The following is a 22,818-nucleotide window of genomic DNA, read 5'->3' on the forward strand; positions in this document are numbered from 1 at the left end:
AAAAATAGGAGTATAACTAATAAAACAATCGTAGCCAGATTTATATTAATCTAAACTGGAATCTCTATTTGGGAACAAAACGTCTGTTTGTTTAGTTAAATACTATTACCTCCGTCCAGCATTAATGTCACATTTACTTTTCTGCTCTCGTTTGTAAAAATGATACTCCCTCCGTCCCGCTTTAGCAGTTCCATTGACTTTTCTGCCCTCTTTTTGTAAAAATAATAAAAAATAGTTAAAGATGAGAAATGGTAAATTAAGAGAGAGAATAATATAGAGAAGAGTTTTATCTACATTATTGTCTCTCTTACTTTACCATTTCTCCACTCTAACTATTTTTTATCATTTTTACAAAAAGAGGCCAGAAAAGTCAATGGAACTGCTAAAGCGGGACGGAGGGAGTAATAAATAGTGAAAATCGAGAAATAGTCAAACAAGAGAGAGAATATGATAGAGAAGAGTCTTCTTTACATTATCCTCTCTCTTACTTTATTATTTCTCCTTAACTATTTATTATTATTTTTACAAAACGAGTGCAGAAAAGTAAATGTGACAGTTAATGCAGGACAAAGACAGTAATAAATTAAAATTTTCCAATCATGTTATAATATTAACTTATACTAATATGGGATAGCCTAACTAACTAAATATAAATAGAGTTAAATTAGGTTATTTTTCCACATCTTCTTCTTCTCCTCGCTGCTACCTTCTTCATGTAAATTTTTTTGTCACTGTATTTAATTTCTCTTCCTTCACTTCTTCTATTCTGATAAATATAAATTGATTTGGACTTGAATGCAATAAATCAAAATTTGAAAAGTGTTTTTGTTATAGTTTTAGTCCAAACATAAAGATAAGTATTTTTTTTTCTTCAAAAACCTATAATATGATTGATTTGTTGTACTAATATGGGTATTGTTCTATTATATTTTAAATTTTATAGTACTATTGGATATGGTCTCACACAATATTCAGACTCGCAAAACCAATCATGTCAATAAATAGAAATAAGAAAATAATCCTAGAAAACATAGCTTAAAATTAAGTTCATTGATAGTAGTATAACTATGGTGAGCATACGTGTCGTTTCCACATGGACGGGTGGTCTAATTAAATTCAAGTATTAACCAAATTTATATTATCTAGATGATCAATTAATTGAGATTTTGGCACAACCAATTATATCAATAAATAGAAATAAGAAAATAATCTTAGAAAACATAGCTACAAATTAAGTTCATTGATAGTAGTATAACAATGGTGAGCATACGTGTCGTTTCCACATGGATGGGTGATCTAAAAACCGATTTATATTATCTAGATGATCTGTTAATTGAGACTTTGGCACAACCAATCATATCAATAAATAGAAATAAGAAAATAATCCTAGAAAACGTAGCTAAAAATTAAGTTCATTGATAGTTGTATAACAATGGTGAGCATACGTGTCGTTTCCACATGGACGAGTGATCTGTTGGAAATAAGGCTGGTTTTGATGACCTATAATCAGCCACATCCAAGAAGCTTCGGTTCCTTGAAAGCAGAAACGGTTAAGGGGAATTAGTTGTGAGAAGTTTATTCGTTATTCAGTTACTAGAGCTGAATTAGATTTGGGAAGCTGAGATATAAAAGGGCCTCTCATCGGGTAAACAAAAACAAAGAGTTCAAGAAAAAGATTCATCAAGAGAAGTTGAGTTTCTTCTTTGAGTGAGTCGACAGATTGAGAGAAACACTTGTATCATCTAGCTGAAATTGCATCTTTCTTGTTGAGTTTTCGTAGAATAGATTGCGTGAGGAATAGCTAGTGTTGGTGAGAGTGTTCAGCTCGTTCTTGAGCTTGATCGTTGTCTTGTAATTGTTCCAAAGCTGTGACTAATACAACCTCCATCTTCCCTCCCGTGGACGTAGGTTCGAAAGAGCCGAACCACGTAAAATCTCTGAGTTCTTTTCTTGTTAGTTTATCTGTTGCATTGAAGGTGTTTGTTGTTTTGTCCGAGTGAGTGCGATTCTCACTAACTTGATCGTAGCTCATTCTTCACATGATCTAATTAAATTCAAGTATTAACCAATTTTTATTATCTAGATGATCAATTAATTGAGATTTTAAATTTTAAAAAAAATCCTAAATTAAAACTATAAATAAAATCTAGAGAAATATGATAAATTGAGGAATCCTATTATTTTGATTTCATTGACAACTTTACAAATCTCACAAATATTTTCTATGTTAATTTTACTAAGACGGTCTCTAAATTAGTCAAGACCCTTCTCCAAATATCTAGACCGTGCATCAGACTAATCCCAATTATAACTCTTAATAAATCATAAGAGTTGATGCCCTCACACTTATCCTCTTAATTTTATTTTCCAATCTGTTAATTATTTTTAGTCATGGATGGCTATTCATCTCTTGAATCCTCCCTACCCCCAATAATAACTTAACAAACAAAGCACTCTATCTCTATGAGTCTATGACCATATAAATATACTCATATTATCAGCACTCACGACCTTATTCTCATCCAAACATGAGTATCGACATATTTGTACGAGAGCTAGAGTTGTGTCTTTGCAAAACCAAATCATAAGAGTTTTGTTTATGCTTAGGTCTTGTTATCTTGCAATTTTCTGTTAATATCTTATAAGTAAAATTTTGTGTTGGATCTTGATTTACCCCGAAATAATATTGTTTTGGTGATACTATTATGTTTTTCCCTGGAAATTTGTAAATTCAAACTAATAATAGTGTGAGAAATTTGTGAAGGATACATAATTTCGATTGACTTGTTACTAAAATATTTTATTAAATTTAAGAAAAGTATTGAATTATAATTAATTTGAGAAAAGTTAGAAATAACCAAATATTTGATATATTGGGATATGGATGGTAAACATACGAATGGAATTATAACTAGATAAATTAACTTAAATTAATTAAGATAAATAAATAAAATGAAACTAATTCACTCTGTATTTAAGTGGTTTTGCAAGGTATGGGCCAAATTTGGGTCTAATTTATTTATTGGGTAGTATATAAATTTGGAAGAAATAAAGGTTATATGATAAAAGCCCAATTATACGGCCCCTCTATTAGCCGCCACCTCAGCGTTTCAAGTATTGAAACTATTGATTTCCTTTTAGTTTTAAATATAGAGCAAATTACAATAATCATGTCCCTTGTCCCAGTTAAGATGACACGTTTTTTTTTCACGTGATTTAAGAAAATAATAATATATATTTAAAGTAAAGAGAAAGTAAAGTAAGAGAGAGGATAACATATATGAAAGTCTTTTCTACATTATTCACTCTCTTGCTTTACTTAATCTTCATTTTAACAAATTATTATTATTTTTTTTAAAATAAGTGTGAAAAAAGTCATCTCCAGCTTTATTAGAGCATCTCCAATGGCTTTAGGTCAGCCACAGGCTAGCCACTCTCTCAACCTGCCATGTCATCAGCACTAAAATTCCACCTGCCACATCATCATTTTAAGCAAATAGGCTAGCCACAGGCTAGCCGCAATAAAAATAATTTTAAAACAACTAAATTTACGGAATTAAATTTATGATAAATTACGGAATTAAATTTAGGAGACATATTAATTTCATTTTAAAAAAAAAGTACATTCATTAAAAAAAATACATAATAAAGAAAAAAACTATCGCCGTGCAGTCTTCCGTGCCCACAACTCTTCAATTATATCATTTTGGAGTTGAATATGAGCATCCACTTGGTGCATGTCGGCATATTCCTGGAGGCGGCCGGCTTCATCGTGAGGTACCCCACGTCGTACGCTAGGAGTGACCGTTCCGTGGCTTGAAGAGGGGTGACGAGTTGAGGACGTTGAGGTCGTTATTCGACCCGGCTACCCCAAACGACGCATGCCAGATCCACAGCCGGTAATCAGCTACGGCCTCGAGGATCATCGTGGGATTCTTTCCCTTGTAGCCGGTCGTGTAGGCCCCCTTCCAGCAATCGGACAGCTTCTTCCACTCCCAATGCATACAATCTATGCTACCTAACATCCCGGGGAACCCATGCTGCTCCCTCGTGCATCCGCATCGATCCCGACAATCTTGGGGGTAGGGCTTCGAAGGTCCCGATCACGGAATATTTCAATCACGCCCTGACAGAAATACATCAGACATTCCAGGGCTGCCGACTCACCGATGTGGAGGTACTCATCCCACATGTCTGCCGCGCCTCCGTAGGCCAACTGCCCGATTGCCGCCGTGCACTTTTGAATAGGGGTGTGGTCGGGTCTGCCAGGCCGCATCGTGCCTGAAGCGGAAATACAGATATCGACGCTCCAAAGAGTCAACGATACGCATAAACAACTCCATGCGCATTCTAAAACGTCGCTGAACATGTTTGCGGGAAACCGCGGGTCCGGAGCGAAGTAGTCGTCATATAGCCGCTGATGTGCAGCTACGTGATCCCGATCAATCACTGCTCGGCGGTGGACAACGGGTGGAGGGTGAGGTACCGCCTGCTGTTCGACCCTTCGCATGTACCGCTCTATCTCGCGGTTCATGTAGGCTACCATAGCCTCGTTCATCTCGCCATTCGTACTCCTCAAGATCCCCACCACTACCACCACTGCTACCACCCGCGTTACTCATCGCTCGATGTTGCTTCTGTATAGAAATTTAGAGAGAGAGAAAACTCGTTAAAACAAGTGGTGCAAATGAAAATGAAACTAAAATCGCGTATATATAGTTTTTCAAAAAATTTTAAAAAATAAAAAATAGCGATGGCCGATCGCTCGCCGATCAGCACGCCACAATGGGGCCAGCGCATCGGTCAGCGCTCGCAAATCGGCGTGCGCTCGCCTATTATCTCGCCGAAATTGCGCTGGCCGATTCCAATGGTTCGGCTAGCCGACCGGCTAGCGACGCGAATCGGCTAGCCGCTATTGGAGATGCTCTTATGGTCCTTAAGAATCAAGATCGTTGTTGGGAATAGTTGGAATGGCAAGATGATTATGAACATTCATGACATTGACTTGATTTATCACAACATCACATCCAATAATTTTTTAACTTCTAGGAGTCCTTTTTAACGATGGAACTGCAAAAATAATTGAACTCTATCTATCAACTGTACATGTTTCTGTTGGAAGTTGTAGTAGTAATTGCTTTTATTTTGGGTGGAATTTGAACAAGATTGGGGATTTGTGGTTTTTAGTATTTTGCCAATTTAATATACTAAGACTATATAGTATTGTCAATTTAGTGTTGTCTGAGATTGAGATATTATCATACCTGATGAGCCTGTAATTCACATATAGTTTCCAAACAAATTTCCAAGCATATCATATCTCTTGACTCTTGGTAGATATTCTCAATTCCAACGACGGAGTCAGAATAGTCATGAGTAAAGAGAGATATCATGCATTATAGATCTTGAACCTGGCTACCAATTCTGGATTTAATTTGACACAATGGACCATGGATGCCGGAATGGTGGGATGAAAAGCGAGAGAGACATCAAGTGTGTGGTAGGGGTCGAAACCAGTAAATCGGAGGACGGACAAGGCGCTGGCGGTTGGTATCCCAGAGATAACATAATTTAATTAGAGTGGTTGCACCGTGAATCTGCATACATTCAAGTGTCTTAATGCTTCAGTGTCTTAAATGTATTTAGTTCTCGTGTAGATGTTCATGAGTAAATTGCATTACAAGTTTTGTAAATACTATTTTAGCTCCCCACTTTTGTGTAATACTTATCGGATATGTAAAAAAATTTCCACTCTTTTTTATATTTATTTAACTCTTAAATAAAAAAGAAACAAGTAATAAGAAGTCAGAAAAGGGCTAATGAAAAACTATGACTAGAATTATCCATCATATGAAAATTAATTAAGTATTTTAGAGAAGATGAGGAAAACTAATTAAGTTGTGAAGTTAAAGCCATCTCCTTCTAATGTGTCGAGGTTTGGAGTCACATAAAAATATCAGTGTTTGGATAGGTTTGATAATTATAAAAATTGATAATGAGTGAATAATTCCCCCACTTACTGCCCCCTCCGTCCTCCACTAATTGTTCATTTTGATTCTGATACGGATTTTAAGAAATATAAAAAGTAAGTGATAAAAGTTAGTGGAAATGAGTCTCATTATTATTTATTAATTTATAATAAAATGTGAGTGAAAAAAATTAGTAAAAATGTGAGGTCTACTTACCACTTATGGTAAAAGTAAAAGTTTAATAGAGGACGGACGAAAATAACAAAAATGAACAATTAATGAGAACGAAAGAAGTACTCCCTCCGTCCGCGAATAGAAGTCTCGTTTTTGCATTTTAGTCCGTTCACGAATAAGAGTCCCGGTTCACTTTTATCATAAATGGTAATAGGGTCCCACCTTCCACAACTCATTCCACTCATATTTTATTTAAAATTAATATATACAAGTGGGACTCCTATTCCACTAACTTTTTTTCACCCACTTTTCTTAACATTTTTTAAAACCCGTGCCGCTTATAAATGGGACTCCTAATGGCGGACGAAGGGAGTATTAATTAAACGAAAAATATTTATCAACTGAGCTAAGTCTCATGGTCACATTGCATTTCCCCGGTTTCCCTTTTGGGCATTGGTTGGAGAGGGTGCTAAGTCCTTTACACAGATTTTAAGTACTTATTATTTATTAATACTCTCATAAACAATGGATTTCAAAACAGAATAGTCAAGCAACATAGACAAACTGAGATAGTAAGAGATTAATATGTGATCTTCGACAAAGTCACCTTCAAACCATGTTCTGTTTGAAGTATGACAGAGTTACGAGGTGAAACTACATGACCCTCCACAAGCTTCACGTGGTAGCGTTGCAAGATCGCTGCCGCCACCATCTTCATCTGTATAAACGCCATCTCCTTCCCCAAGCACGTCCTCGGCCCCGCGTTGAACGCCGGAAACTTATACGACGCCTCGTGTTTGATCTTCCCGCTCGGAGAAATCCACCTCTCCGGCTTAAATTCAAGGCAGTCTTTCCCCCACACACTCTCCATTCTCCCCACCGTGTAGAATGAGATGATCACTTTCGCATTCTCTTCCAGGTGCTTCCCACACGGCAGAATATCCGGTCGCATCGGAGCCTTATGCTCCAATGCCACCGGAGGGTACAGCCGGAGCGTCTCGCACAGAGCCCCATGTAAATAGACCATCCCCCGCGAATTTTGAACATCGACTTGTCCTCCACAGTTGTCGATTTCTTCCCGGATCTTCGCCTCCGAAGAAGGGTGGCGAGCAATTAGCCAGAAAAACCACGTGAGAGTCGCGCCAGTGGTGTCTCTGCCAGCAAGCATCAAATTCAACGCTGTATCCCTCAAGAATTTCTTCGAATTTTGATTAGTCATGTGCTGGAACTCCTTCTTGAATGATGCTAACAGGCTGAAGCGATCCAGTTCCTCCTCTGCTCTTTCCACGCAAGGGTAGATGAAGTCATCGAAGGCTCTAGAAGCTTCTTTGAGCTTCCTCTCCTTCCCAATCCCGAGCCGCTTCTGCAGCCGCCACACGCCCTCAGGGAGAAGGTGGCGGTAGAGCAGAGCATCAACCGCGTCGTTGAAGGCCTTCTCGCACGCGACAAGAGGCATATCCAAACACAAGCTTCGCGGGTCGTGGTCTAAGACCAGCTTGCAAATGCCGTCGAAAGTGAATCGCTGGAAAACATCCTGCAAATCGAGGTCCGTTCCAGCTTGGGAGAAATGGTCAAGGACAGGGAGAAGGTCATGTTGGATCTTGTGGGAGATGGTGCTCTGGAGCAAGGGGTAGAAGTCGGGGTGGGTGAAGAAGGAGAGGGTGGTGCGGCGGTGGAGCTCCCAGATTTGGAAGTCGGCGTTGAAGATGCCGTCGCCGAGGATGTCGAAGATCTTGTTGAACTCGGGGCCTTTGGGGTAGTTGGAGAAGTTGCGGCTGAAGATGTGGTGAATGTTGGCGGGATTGGTGGTGAGGAGCATGTCCATGTTGCAGAACAGGGGGCCTTTCCACTGGAAAGTGCCGCCGGATTGGGCTGCCAGCTCAGTTGCGTAGTCGTGGAGTCTGTGGATGTTGAGGACGAGACTCGGGACCATTCCCACCACCGGCCAGTTGGTGGGCAGCGACGTGGCTCGCCGGTGACGAGTTTTTGACCAGAAAAAGAGGAGGATTATGGAGAGGGAGAGGAAGAAACACTCGAAGAAGAAGGCCATGGGATTGGGTAAGAGAGCTTCTCTCTGTTTCGTTTTCTTGTTGCGGTTTCGATAACCGTGCTTTTTAAATAATGGTTTGTCGGTGTTTTCCGCTCGTTCTAGTAGTAGTACAAAATATCATATTCCATATGTGTCTGTCCCACAAAAGATGTCACATTTATAAGACGGCATGGGCATATAATATTTATATTATTGGAGAGATACATTTTTTTAAAAATGGAAATGTGACATCTTTAGTGGTACAAACTAAAATGAAAAAAGAGACATTTTATGGGACAAAATTCTACCTAATTTCGTAATTTTTAAAAACGGTAATGTATATCTATCTATCTATACATATATAGAAGACGAGTTTTGGGAGGATTTGAATAATTAATTGCGCAAAGGATGAAAATGTAATAAATAAAAATTATTATTAAATTCTTTGACTAATTTTTAAAGCAATATAATGAGTAAGCAGTTATAAATTTTTAAATAAGATAATGACCATTTAATAAAATTTGTAACCTCTTTTCTCTTAATTTTATAATTTATGATATTTTAATTCCATGATCTCTCATATTCTAATTTTGTACCTATAAAATGCATAGAGTTGTGGATGAATTACACACCAACAAAAGTATTCTTCATTCACTTTCAGACTCTAAACATTTTATTGTATATTTTAAGAACATTGTATTGCTCAATTTTTGGAGCTCCATCAAATTCATCGGTACCTAGCGGGTTTGAGATGTTATATACGTTAGGAGGAAGTCGTTTCGTCTTTGGGGATAATACGTCAATTCGAAAGAGGGTTTTTCTCGACTATATTTATGGTTCAGTTTATTTTATAATTTTGAATGTAGTTTCCATTTCATTTGTTGTTGTTTTTTTCCTTTGATTACAATAGTTAAAGTACCACGTGTATATGGTTCAAGAATTTTAACTTAATACATCTTACAATTCTTATAGATAGAAGAATTGTAAACGTCCTTAACTTGAAACATGCATAATATTTATCTTCATCTTTATACAATTTATTATTTTTGTATATTTATATTGTCACTGACGCTATAATTATATTAAGTAGTGTCACACAAAAAATAATATTTTATCACTTATGATGAAATAATAAGTGGTGCATAATATGTACATTTGCAGTGAGATAATTAAACCTATCAAAATCGAGTTGATAAAATAATTAGTTGTTCAAACAAAATAAAATAGTCTGCTACCAAATTATGGTTTACTAATAATACTATTGTTAACATTAGGATTTAGACTTAATTGTTCTGGGATACAACTAATTTTATATAGAGAATCTAATTATCTTATCTATAGGTGATCATACTGAGTAAAATATAGTATATTATATTAAGTATATTTTTTTTAAAAAAAAATTGCAGTATTCAGAATTGTAAAGTATCATACAAAATAGCATGTATGTTTCATGTTCCAATAAGCCACGTTTAAAAGTGCAATAAATAAAGATAAACGTTTCAACGTTCAAAGGGGCTATCATTATTCATTAATATAATAATGTTAATTCAACCAATTAATGTCATGTTTTTTGTGTAGTTTATCATTTGAATTTTTTTAGGTCATAATTTTAACGTTTTGAATATTATGAGTTATTATTTATTATTTTATTAAAAGTGTGATTTACATTAATTTTTAGTAGAGAAATATGAAGGATCGTTTTAAACATATTTCTCAAAAGTGTCAATACTTGATATAGTCTCTTTATTGTTGTCCAAATAATTGTGTTTAACTTGATTCCATTTCAAATATGTTTAATTTTATGTCTTTAGGTGTAAAATGAATTTATATTTATTCAATTATTATTATTATATAGTATATTTTTCTATTTTTTAAATATTAAATAGTTATATTATTTCTTATTTTGTTTAACCAATTAACGATTTAAAACTGTATGGCAAAAAAATATTCCGTCGTGCATCGCACGTGGGTTAACACTAGTTATGTATAACGTGAAAAGCTGAACTTTATAAAAAAAAATTCAAATTTATATATCAATCACAAATATATTGATTTAGTATTGAATATATAGAATACTACTATAAGATTAGACTTAGGCCTGCTTATTCGACCGGTTCCGGTTCTACCCGGTCTGGTTGACCGGGTACCCGGTAATTACAAATTTTCATGAATCTTGGAACCGGAATCGGAACTGGACCCAGCCGGATCAGGTTAGGAACCGGTCGGTTCCTGTTCCGAACCGAAACTGATTTATAGTTTTAATTTAATTTATTTAAATAATTCAACATTATAAATATAACAATTAATGTCTAAAATTTTAAATAAACACAAAAAAATACAAATCAAAATATTGAATATCTAAAATAATACAGTAACTTTTAACGTGGAGTAAAAATATAGTTCATAACCACTAATCATGTGATTTATGCCCAACTTCATCTCAAAAATGGTATACAAATTAAGCCTAGGCCTAGTCCACATATTAGGAAATTTCAATTCAATAATATCTTTATTACATTATTATTCACTCAGCAAAATACCTTCCAACAAATAAAACAATAAGAAGGAAAAATGAGTCATGAAATTGATTACTTCAATGATTGAGATATTCACAAAACTAGATGTTTTGTTATTTTTAATTTTCTATGTGCTAGCCTATTTTCACCCACATATATAGGCCTGTCAAAATGGATATCGGGTATTGGATACCCGATATCCAAACCCGAAAAAGTCGGATAATTAGATACCCGAAACCTGATTTTTCGGATATCGGATCGGGATCGGGTAGTGAGAATTTTGGATTGTCGGGTATCGGGTTATCCGATATCCGATCGGGTATACCCGAATTATCCGATTTATTTTCTAAAATTAATAAATTATATTTTTATTATAACTAAATGTAATTTAACTTCTTAACTATAATTTAATTAATACTTAATAGTTAGCATATAAGATATGTAATTTAATTTTTTAATTAAATTTTAATTTCATTGACTTGTGATATTTATAATTTTGAATTTTTTGATGATATTATTGTTAGATCTTGATTCTTATGAATTATTGAATTGTGATATTTATAAAGGATGAATGTTTGAACTTATGAATTTTGATGGTTATTGACTTATTGTGGATGGATAAAAAAAAAATTAATATGTACTATAACTTATGAATTTTGTATTTTTCAAAGTTTGTAGTTATTTTCTTTTAAATTCGAACTACTACAAGAATTTTGTATTCCTAAAAGTTTGTAGTTATTTTCTCTTTAATTCGAGCTACTATAAGAATTTTGTATTTCTAAAAGTTTGTAGTTATTTTTACTTGGATATTAGTACTTCAACTTTGTATTAAATTTGAATTAAATAATATTAAATAAATTCTAAAAGTTTGTAGTTAATTTTCAAAAAAAATAAAATCAAAATCACAATTGGGACTGGATACCCGAAATCAAATTCGGGTCGGGTATCGGGTATTGAATTTTGGGAATTTCGGGATCGGGTACCCGTAAATTTCGGATCGGGTATCCGCGGGTACCCAATTTGACAGACCTACACATATATGTTTATAGTCTATGTGTATATAAGGCTTACAAATCAATGTAACTTCGAAATAGTAGTATTTGATTTTGTCGTATATTTCTTAACGATATAGATGTGTATCAAAATATACACTGTATATGTTAATCGAAAAAAATGGATAAACTATACAATGTGTTAGTAATTGAAAGCATATCAAACGAATTTATATTTGAAGCGCATTCCTTTGATGAATTTCTAACTCTGTTGAATACAAAAAATGAGGAGATATTAAATGAAAAATATGTACTCAATAGTTGGTGGCTCCTTAGGAAGTTAGGATTAATTTTAATTTAAGTAAAAAAACTAAATTTTATTAAAACTAAAATTTAAAATCTGAAATTAATATATTATCCGGTTCCAGGTAAGAACCGGAACCGAAAATTTTGAAAAAATACTAGAACCGGAATCGATTCTCCGGTTCCTGGTTCCTCAATTACCTGGCTGGTTCCGGTTCCGGTTCCGCGTATCCGAAAACGAAGAACTGGTTAAGCAGGCTTAATTAGACTTTAAAATTTTAATAATATACTTTGTGTAATTTTCTTCCAAATCATTATTAATAGGACAAATACAAAATATTAAAATTATAACATAATTAGCTATTATTGAAAGTTGCAAGATTGACAAGTTAACAAATCTTACTATTGCTTTTTATGGAAATTTGTCAATATATTTATTGCATGTAGTTTTGTTTTACTAATTACAATATGTTGATTTTGTCTAAAACCATTATAAATATTAATACTCTATAATTCACATCGTCTAAGTTAATTTAGTTTTTCTGGCAAAGAGCTAAAAATGAAATAAGAGTATCCACATTGGCAGTCTCCTATCACGCCACATATTTTCACCATATCATCATTCTTCTCATTTTCTGCGTCATACCACAACTTTCATAATAGACGCTTTTAGTCACACATTAGTTTACCATGAAATTATTTCATTAATTAAGAAAAAAATTTACGAAGTCAAAACATTAAAATTTAAAAGTCCTAAAAATTTAAACCTTACATTTTCTAAAAAGGAAAAATTTGTGTATTATCAAATTACAAAACCAAAATATTTACGAATATAGGAGTATCATATATTATCAAGATGGCCTCCCCAACCCATTCCCCCGATAACGACCCCCACACCCTCAACGTCATAGCACCACACCCACAATGGGCGACACCCGGTGAACCCCCATCGCATCGTAGCCTCCCCTAAACCCCCACTGTGAATGCTCCAAATGCCCTCTTTCACTGCATAGGAAATGAGGCAAGATAATAAACAGGTAGAGGAAAACTAGCTATTACATGACAAATTGTCGGGCCTCAAAAGCTAGAACACTTCTGATAATTTGTCGGACAAGCCAAACACATGCAATGACCATGTACTTTGATCTATCTTTGCGTCAATTTTTTACACATTCTTCATGTTCCAAACTTCAAATTCTGAATACGAAATCTCAGCATTATTATTATCAACGACTATGAATTTTGATTGGTAGATAATATGGTGTGATAAGTCGACATTGCACACATGGCTCTGGTAACTGGATGAATGTATATATATTTGAATTTATGTATATACTGGAGTACTAATATACATCAACTGTGTTTGCATATTATACTATAGAATTACGTATGGGTACATTATTTCCGTTTATCAAATCAAAACGCATCCACTAATAGCAGTGCCATGTTTACTAATTTAAAAAAACTCTGTTAGATTAAGTAATTTCTATACATGGTATTAGCCAATTAGGTTATCCTCAATCGCATCATTATAATCATTCCTTTCCTTCATTCTTGAGAGCATCCGCAGCGGTGCTCTTACCCCCGTCCGTCCGTCCATCCGCTGAGCACCCGTCGTCCGTCCACCGCTGCAGCTCGTCCGTCCATGCCGCTGAGCACCCTTACGTGGAAGCGTCTGATTGGCCAACGGCATAGGCGTTGGCAAATTCGATTTTTTTTATTATTTTTTTAAAATTCGAAATTTATAAAAAAAAATATTTTCGCACTTCCCAAAAAATTATATCCGTTTTCTACCCACTTTTAATTTATTTTTCAATTTTTTTCCCTAAAATTCACATTTTCATCTATAAATACCCCCACTTCAACACAAAAAAAATCATATTCTCTCATCTTTTTTCTATCATCTACATTCTCTCATCTTTTTTCTCATATTCTCATCTTTGTAGGATTTTAATTATGTATTTTTTTATTTTCTAGGATTTTAATTATGTATTTTTATTTTTTAAGATTTTAAATATGTAATTTTTATTTTTTAGGATTTTAATTATGTAATTTTTATTTTTGAATGTATTTTTATAACGTAGAAATGTTTTTAATAATTGGAGTATTTAAATTGAATAATAGAATGGTAAGACACTTGAACTTGTCCTTAGCTAAGAGCACGGATGTGGGTGTTGTGCTCTTAGCTAAGGACAAGGGGTAAAAGTGGGTCCGGGCCTACTTCCGTGTTCTTCGCTAAGAGCACGGATAGGGATGCTCTAAAGAGCTCCACAACATTTTTTTTTTTAATCTCATTCGTTATTTTAGCAACAACGCTTACAATCCACCATCTATCCAATTGTATTGGCACCTTTTATTAATTTTCATAAAATAAATGTTGTGATATACTACTATCAATTTCTAGTAGTGTGTTCCCTTAACTATTCACGAGTCTGACTTTTATAGTTTTCGTTAATGTTTAATTTTAATTTCATGTATTATAATAATTAAATAATCATTTCGATGTAGTATAAATTATAAATTTATACAAAATAAAATATTCACATACAAATTACATTTAATTAAAGTTTTAAATTAATATTAAATTAAATTCATATGCTAATTACTTTTATATAAATTAAATGCTAATACTAATGAAATTACATAATAATAAAAATATAGGCATGCTATTAAAAACAGAAATATAAGCTTGCTATTAAGAATACAAAAGCAAAAAAGAAAGAAGATTGGAATGAAAATGTACTAAAAAATAAAAAAAAAATGAGGTAGTGCGGTTTTGAACCCAACATCTTTAGATTTTACCAAAGTCCATTTATCACTAAACATTGGTTTTGTATTTAAAACGAATTTTTTTTTTATTTAAAATAATAAAGTTTCTCTTTTGTGCAAAGTTGTCCTACATTAAACTCAAGAGTCATGTTTAAATGTAAAACGACATAGTATATACTATAACAGACTCACTAAAGGAAAGCAAAATTTCCATATCTAATGTGAATGATTATACCATATCATAAAATATCATTATTAACCAATTTATATCACAAAAATCTTATATCTATAAATATAATTAATAAATAATATTCAATTTTTATAATTAAAAATCTATTTAAATTATCGGGTATAAATATGATATTCACTAGCACGCTTGAAAAATGTGCATCTTGCTTGGTTGATATTGATCGCAGGAGTGATAGATTGATAATGTCCCATAATGGGAAGATATAGTTTAAACTAATTGAAGAAAATTGGTGGGCACAACATTATTTGTCAATTTTTGTGGCCAACTTAATGTCATCGTCATCCTTCTACCTTATCATCACTGACTTTCCGTCAGTGGCTTGTTACTGAACATTATTTAAATGAAAATATTTCAACATCAAATCATATCCTACATTATTTCCAAATTATATGCAATTTCCAAATCATGTAGAACAGTAAATGCAGCAAACAACGTTTCCTCAATTATACAACGCCAGTGTCATTTCAAATTTTTAATCATGTAAACTTATAAGAGACGATTAACTACTGAGTTTCATTCTAAATGTCCACGTTCTTGAATAGCTTGAACTTTTAGGAGGAATTATTAGGTGGAATAAGTAGAGAAAAAAATGTAGCTGAATATTTTAATAAAAAAAAGAAGAATTATTTCAAATATAAAAAATGGACATCTTAAGTGAGATAAACTAAACTAATAAGGAAAGGTAGATATCTTAAGTAGGACGGAGGGAGTATATAATATCGTAAATATGAAATTAAACTACAACCTATATTTGCAAACACACAAAAACAAAGGTCTCAAGTATAGTGGTAATGCATGAGGCAAAAAGTTTCGGATTCGAGTCCACCATGATGCGACCTTTAAATTTATACTCCCTCTGTCTCATTAAATATGCAACGTTCGCTTTTGCGTACTTGTTTTGGAAAAATTATAATAAATAACTAAAGTAGTGAAAAAATAAAGTAAGAGAGAGAATAATGTAGAGGAGAGTCCCCTTTATATTATTCAGTTTTTTACTTTATTTTTTCTGCATTTTAACTATTTATTATTATTATTTTCAAAACATGTGTGAAAAAACAAACGTTTCAGTTCTAATGGGACAGAGGGAGTACTTCCTTCGTCCCAGGGAAGATTATACCTTTTTTGGGCGCGACAAGATTTTATGCTGTTTTTATTTTGTTTGTTAGGTGGAGCAGTAAATAAGAGAGAGAAAATAAAGTAGATATAAATAGATTTCTATTTTTTAGTACTTGGTCATCTTATGTGTAACAAAAAAAAGAAAAATGGGTCATCTTTGATGCAAGGAAGTATATTTATTTGCTAATAAAAGAAAAAAATACCTTTAGAATTATTATGTTCATTACACCCAGTTGATGATAAACCAATTTCTCTTATGTCGTTGATGTTAAACCCAAATCTATTACTGTTGACGTTAAATACAAATCCAATACTTCCTCAGTTGACTTATAGTTGAGTCATTTCCATATATAAAAATTCTCTCTTTCTTACTTTATTTTCTCTTACTTTATTATCACTACTTTATTCACTTTTATACTTTATTCTCTCTACTTTTATCTATTTATTTAACACACCAACATTCCTTTCTTAATTCCGTGTCGAAAAGTTTCGCTTCAACTATGATATAATGGAGGGAATGTTTATCTATGTAAAATATTAGAATTGGAAAATAAAATGTAATTAGTAAATTGTAGTCAACTCTTCCAAAATAAATAAAGATATTTTCTCCTTCTCTCTTTTTTCTCCCATTGACGGTTTCTGCATTTTCCCCGTCCTTCTTCAACAGAGGTTTCTCCATTCCTATTCAATTCTAATATAAAACAATCATAGAGTATCGCTGGCAAATTTTCACCATTAAATTGATTAGTCGTCGGCAATTTTCTGCATAAATTTATCAATGTAATCTCGGGATTAGTCGTCGTCTGTTCTTCTGCAAGGAAAATATAATCATGTAAAGAAAAATTATGGGCTAAGATTTTATGCACGCATTCTCACATTGATAAGGAATTAAGCTTAAAATAGGAAACTCCATGAGAATACATCCATCAAATTTATATAGTGGTGTAGTTCGAAAACAACTTAATTTAAAATAATAACATACGTTCAATTATGATAGTTAGATTTTTTTATCGGACGACTCCAGAATTTGTCATTCGGATTCAAAATTGTAGATCTAAATTAGATTTTAAAATGTAAAAAGGGTGAATTTGTAATCTTCACGAAGTCAGTTTCAACATTATCCATAAAAATCGGCTTCATGGATACCGATATGTTTTTATTAGGATTATAAGTGATTTGATTATCGTCAAACCAAACTATTTTTCATTATGCTACAACATGAAAATCAATATATATGATACAATTTCTCTGATGTCAGTGAATGTATGGTTTCGGTTTGATGCAACAATTTATACAACTGCGATACAACTTTTTTTCTTTTTCGACGACTCGATGCGTGACGCCCAGATAGACACAGTTGCGATACAACTTGTTTATCAAAGTAATGCAATTATATTACCTTTAATTCAATATATGACATATTAAAAAATAGGAGTAATTTAAATTGAAAATTTTATGGCAAATTTAATATACTTTGAGTTTGAGGTGTTTTAGATTTGTGATTTTAAAAAAAAAGAAAAAAAAAGACACATATAAACGTACCCTTGTGCGTCTATTTTTAGTTCTAACTTCTAACCATCATAATAATTGTACACCGTCAGATGGGTGTTTTCATAAAACAATCAACGTAACATCTAATTAATCAATGAGTCATAACCCCAACTCCAACAACATCCTAAACCAATAAATGTTGCCTAATTAGATCAAGTTGCGGAAATAAATGATGTTAGGAATTATTTACCTAAATTGTTAGATATTAGTATGACAAAGACTCTTTCCTTCCTTTAATTTTATTCGAGGTCCAATTTGCTAGGCTAAAGATTGTTCAAGACGGAACGCAATTCATACATATAACATGCTCGAATTTAATTCAAATCCAATACAAGAAAATTTTAAGGATATAATTATACTATATCTTCCAATTTTTAGTTTCATATATAGGAGTACACCGATAAGGCAGCTTTTTCGTAGAGAATTTGAGTTACGAAACCGGTTATAATTATCACTTCATTTGGAATTATTAAATTAAAAGTTGTAAGCTAATCAGAAGAGAGATATATATATATAGTTCCTAATTGGTAGTTTTTTTTATTAAATTTGATCACTTCATTTGGAATTATTTAATTAAAAGTTGTAAGCTAATCAGAAAAGATATATATATATATATATATATATATATATATATATATATAGTTCCTAATTGGTAGTTTTTTTTATATACGTATAAAATTTGATCTTGTTTTTTTTTATTAAATTTGTCACTTCATTTGGAATTATTTAATTAAAAGTTGTAAGCTAATCAGAAGAGAGAGATATAATTCCTAATGGGTAGCTTTTTTTATATATACGTATAAAATTTGATCTTGTTTTTTTATTAAATTTGATCACTTCATTTGGAATTATTTAATTAAAAGTTGTTTTTATAATATAAAAATTGATCATGTTGTTTATTTTTTATTAAATTTGATCTTTTTCTGTATCTTTTTATTATTAAATTTGATCTTTTATTTCTGAAATGGGGGTGTTAAATTTGATTTTGATTAATCTTTCCAGCGCCCAAAAGATGACCATTTAAAACGAATGTTTAAAATAGTTTTTATTAAAATTGGTATGTTAGCCCCAAACGTATTGTATATGTAGTGAAATACCTAACCTGCGTTTGAACTGTGGAGAGGGATGTATGATGAAAGACATTGAATTTGAGAACGTTAAAGAATTTAATTGTATACTGCAAATTTGTTATTGATAAAAGTTAATTTTGATTTGTAGTTTAGACATGGCCAATAGTTATAGACTTATTGGGTGTTTAACAGAAAAAATAAATAAATAAAACATAATAAAAATACATATTTTAGATCATCTTTCGCCATATAACTTTAATATAAATGAGCTATCTAGTCAACTTAATCGAACAAATAAATCACATAATAATCAGATCTATTTAGCAGATTATTTAGACAAAATCTATTCGCGTAATTCTCACATGTATCATGCTCATAACTTGAATTAATCATGCTTTAAGTATATTGAAACCTAAAACATGCTTTTCTACGGAGCAGAAATAATACCTAATTAATTCTCCAAAGAATTGATGATGGCTAGCTACTTCTCCACGTGACGCTTTGAATACTAGACCACGGATCTTCTCTCTGGTTCCCGAACTGTACTCCAATATCAGTGTGGGCTGATCTCACCGGAATACTAGGACTTAAATAAAGAAGACAGAAATTCTACTCCACGGAGGAGAGGAAAAATTCGCCCAACTCCTATAGGGGGGGGGGACGAAAATTTTGAGAAAAAATAATGTGTTGTGTTATTTTTCTGTCTCCTTTATTCTCCTATTTATATTAAGTTCCTTTTGGGCCCAGACAGGGATCTATGGAAGGTTTTGGATATGGGCTCATCCAATTTACTTTTTACTAATTAAATTGAACCCACAATTTAATATAAGCTTTAATTGGAATATTACGAGCAGCCACTACAGAAGTAATATTGAACTCTCCCCATCCAAATCCGAAATTATAAGTAATCCGGGTTTCCGTTTTAACTTTCATTTCCCGCGCTTAAGATAAAAATGTCCATTAATTAATTAATGTCTGCTATGGACTTAATTAATTAATTTCTTATTAATTCCAAGAGTGGACTTAGCATGAAACGCTTATTTATTATTCATAGAGTGATCAAACTCCAACTAGCTAGGTTCCGAATAATAAAACCTTGTTTCGCGCTCCTCTTGAGGACATTATCAAACGAGACTCACCTCGCGCACGATTCAATATAATAGCAATCCTAGCACCGCTAGATATTAATCACCACTACCCAATATATCAGGATTATTGGGTTACGAAAAACCCGCACCATTTGATAAGTCAAAGTAATGCATAATCAATACCGTATGCTCAATGCTAACCTACATTGATTAAGAAACAAATATTTATCAAGACCTCGCCTTTCAGTAGATAGCACAAAGACAAGTCTTGCTGTTAGATCCGTTCAGTGCTTTACCACACCAATGTCATCTTATTTCAGTAAGGCTTAGAAATATGCGGACTGACATTGCAACCTTTCACGATGGATAGTCTAATTCCATCTAGGTCGTGAAATTCTTCTTTTTCTTTGTTTAGGACTGACCGTGTTACCTTAAAGTGGACGCCGCCCACAACCGGTCTACTAAAACAAAGACTTAGACTTTGTTAAGTTAACTTATACATTTAAACATGCAATTAACATCCATTAAATGTAAAACATAACAACATTATGACAAAAATAATCTGTTTTATTCCTTGGAAAATAAAATAAGAGTTTTACAGTATTCAATCACTCGAAACGTGATTTCTAGTATACAAACTCTAACAACATTTCTCTGGTTTTAGGTACCCTTACATGTCATGATAAGTCAGGTTATAAGTCATACTTGGCATGATTGAATAGAATAAAGAGTGAATAAAATGGAGATGAGAATAGAATAAAGATTGGCATTTTATTCCATTCTTGTATTTGGAAAATAATATATTTCTTCCTTTATTGGTAACTACAAATAAATACACACATTTCGCACATACATACACGCTAAATACACACTATGCACACAAAAACATCAAAAACATACACATATATGTACTTTGTGTCTGTGTATATATATGTGCAGTGTGGGTACAGTGTGGGTACTATGTGAGTGTGTGTCTAGTATGTGTGTACAATATTTGGTGAAAAAAATCAGTTATTAAAAATTTCAAAATGTTTAGTTTTATTATAAAATTTTAAAATTATAAAATTAAATTATTAGGGATGTCAGTGCAGCCTCCAACCCATGGCTAGCCCGAATAGCCCACTAATTATAGAGCGTTGGGATTGAAAATTTTCAACCCGATTAGCCCGCAACTTGATTTGGCCATACCCAAAACCCGATGGACTGGCCCGATGGATTAGATGTAGGTACCACTATTGCTTCATTTTCAATATTTCATTCATTATTTTTATTATATAAATAGCTATACAACAAAACCTTCGATTTTATACTCCCATTATAAGTGATCAACTTTGGGGTTTTAGAGTTTAGGATTTAGAATTTAGAAGAAAAAATGAGAATGAAATTTTATACTCCCTCCGTTCTATTATAAGAAGAAAGGAGAATGGAATTGAATGAAATTGTTATTTCTGGACTAAATAAAAGGAATAGATATTCCCATAAAAAATAAAATGATGATTCCTAAGAAAAAAAATATAGCAAACAAATAAATGAAATAAGAGCAAAAATATCATTCCGTCCTATCATTTTAAGTGTTGTGTATTATACCAAGCATAGCATTAGTAGTGAATCTAGTGATAGAGCATTCCTGACATCGATATTGCCCTGTGTGGATAGGATTTCCTATTTCGGATGTTTGAATTTTGTGTCTTAGTACAAATGATTTCTATTCAGCCGTTTGGTTTATTGGCTTAGTGAGAAAGTAACATAACTGACTGACAATTGTGACCTTTATTAATTACTTTTCTCTCGCTCCTCTTTAATAGATGCAATTTTTTTACAGCACAGAGTTTAAGAATAATGTGTTAAATGGATGGTGATAAAAGCAATAGAGAATAAAGTAAAAAAAGAATAAAATAAAAGAGAATAAAATAAAAGAGAGGATTACTTTTTGCCAAAAATAAAAATGATTCAATTATATTAGAACTTTCTAAAATAGAAAAAATGACTCTATTGATGTAAACGGAGAGAGTAATATAATTTTCATTTTGTCCTCGCTTAGGTGTATGAATACATTGTATCATAGCAGCCATTTAAGTCGGTAAGAATATGGTTAGGGTTACAATTGCAATTATAATCCATTGTCACAAGAGACAAGAAATAAATCGGGGCCCAATGTGCCCTAAAAGTTAACAGCTCATTACTTGGTTCTCTGCTCAGGCCTAGACCTTTTTGGGGCCCAATAGCAAATGAAACAAACAAACCAAACAATGAGTAAACACCAAATAGTACTACTACTTTTTATCTTGTCATTATATATATACAAGCAAAATAGGCCCATAGAATGGTAATTAGATTTACGTGAATTCATCTGTTCAAATCAATTTGTTTGCCCCTCCATGATTTATTATCCATGGTATTACTCGTGTTGATATATATGCTCAATATTGACGGGAAATTGAGAAAGATAAAAGAGAAAAAAGAGAAATACAAATAAACTAATGTTATAGAGTTGAAAATTTAAGTAAAGAAGAAGAACATTTAACGAAAAAGAGAATTAATTGAGTAAATAGTAAAAATTTAATGTTGGGAAAAGCTTTGGAAAAGATAAGGCACCATTATTTTTTTTTAGTGAAAGATGGGGAAGTTTTTTTTTTATTTCCAGCTTTGTGAAAGATGCATGAGCCTCATGCGTCTTTCACTTTAATGAAACGCATGAGCTTCATGTGTCATTATGAAAGACGCATCTCTCACTTGAAATTATTGAGAGTCTAGAAAAGTAGATGAAAGACGCATTAGGATCATGTGCAGGGGCTGATCTAGGAATTGATACGAGGAGGGACAAAAATATATTATAAACAAAATATTAAGATATTGAGAAGGGGCGTTTAAAGAATAATTTTAATTAAACTCATAAATTAAAAGAAAGGGGCATGAATACAAATTTTTGAGGAGGGGCATAGAAGGATCTAAAAGTAAAATTTTGCCGGACAAAGGGGTGACGATTTAGTA

General features: G+C 32.7%; 1 protein-coding gene across 1 annotated transcript; it reads right to left on the bottom strand.

Moving 5' to 3' along the window:
• Positions 1–6,502: 6,502 nt before the first annotated feature.
• Positions 6,503–8,248, bottom strand: LOC125190749 (alkane hydroxylase MAH1-like). Its single transcript, XM_048088131.1, has one exon. It carries the CDS (start codon positions 8,191–8,193, stop codon positions 6,724–6,726), a length of 1,470 nt encoding a protein of 489 aa, XP_047944088.1. The 5' UTR covers positions 8,194–8,248; the 3' UTR covers positions 6,503–6,723.
• Between the last annotated feature and the right edge of the window lie 14,570 nt (positions 8,249–22,818).

Source organism: Salvia hispanica, chromosome 5, assembly GCF_023119035.1.
Source record: "Salvia hispanica cultivar TCC Black 2014 chromosome 5, UniMelb_Shisp_WGS_1.0, whole genome shotgun sequence".
NCBI classification, from domain to species: domain Eukaryota; kingdom Viridiplantae; phylum Streptophyta; class Magnoliopsida; order Lamiales; family Lamiaceae; genus Salvia; species Salvia hispanica.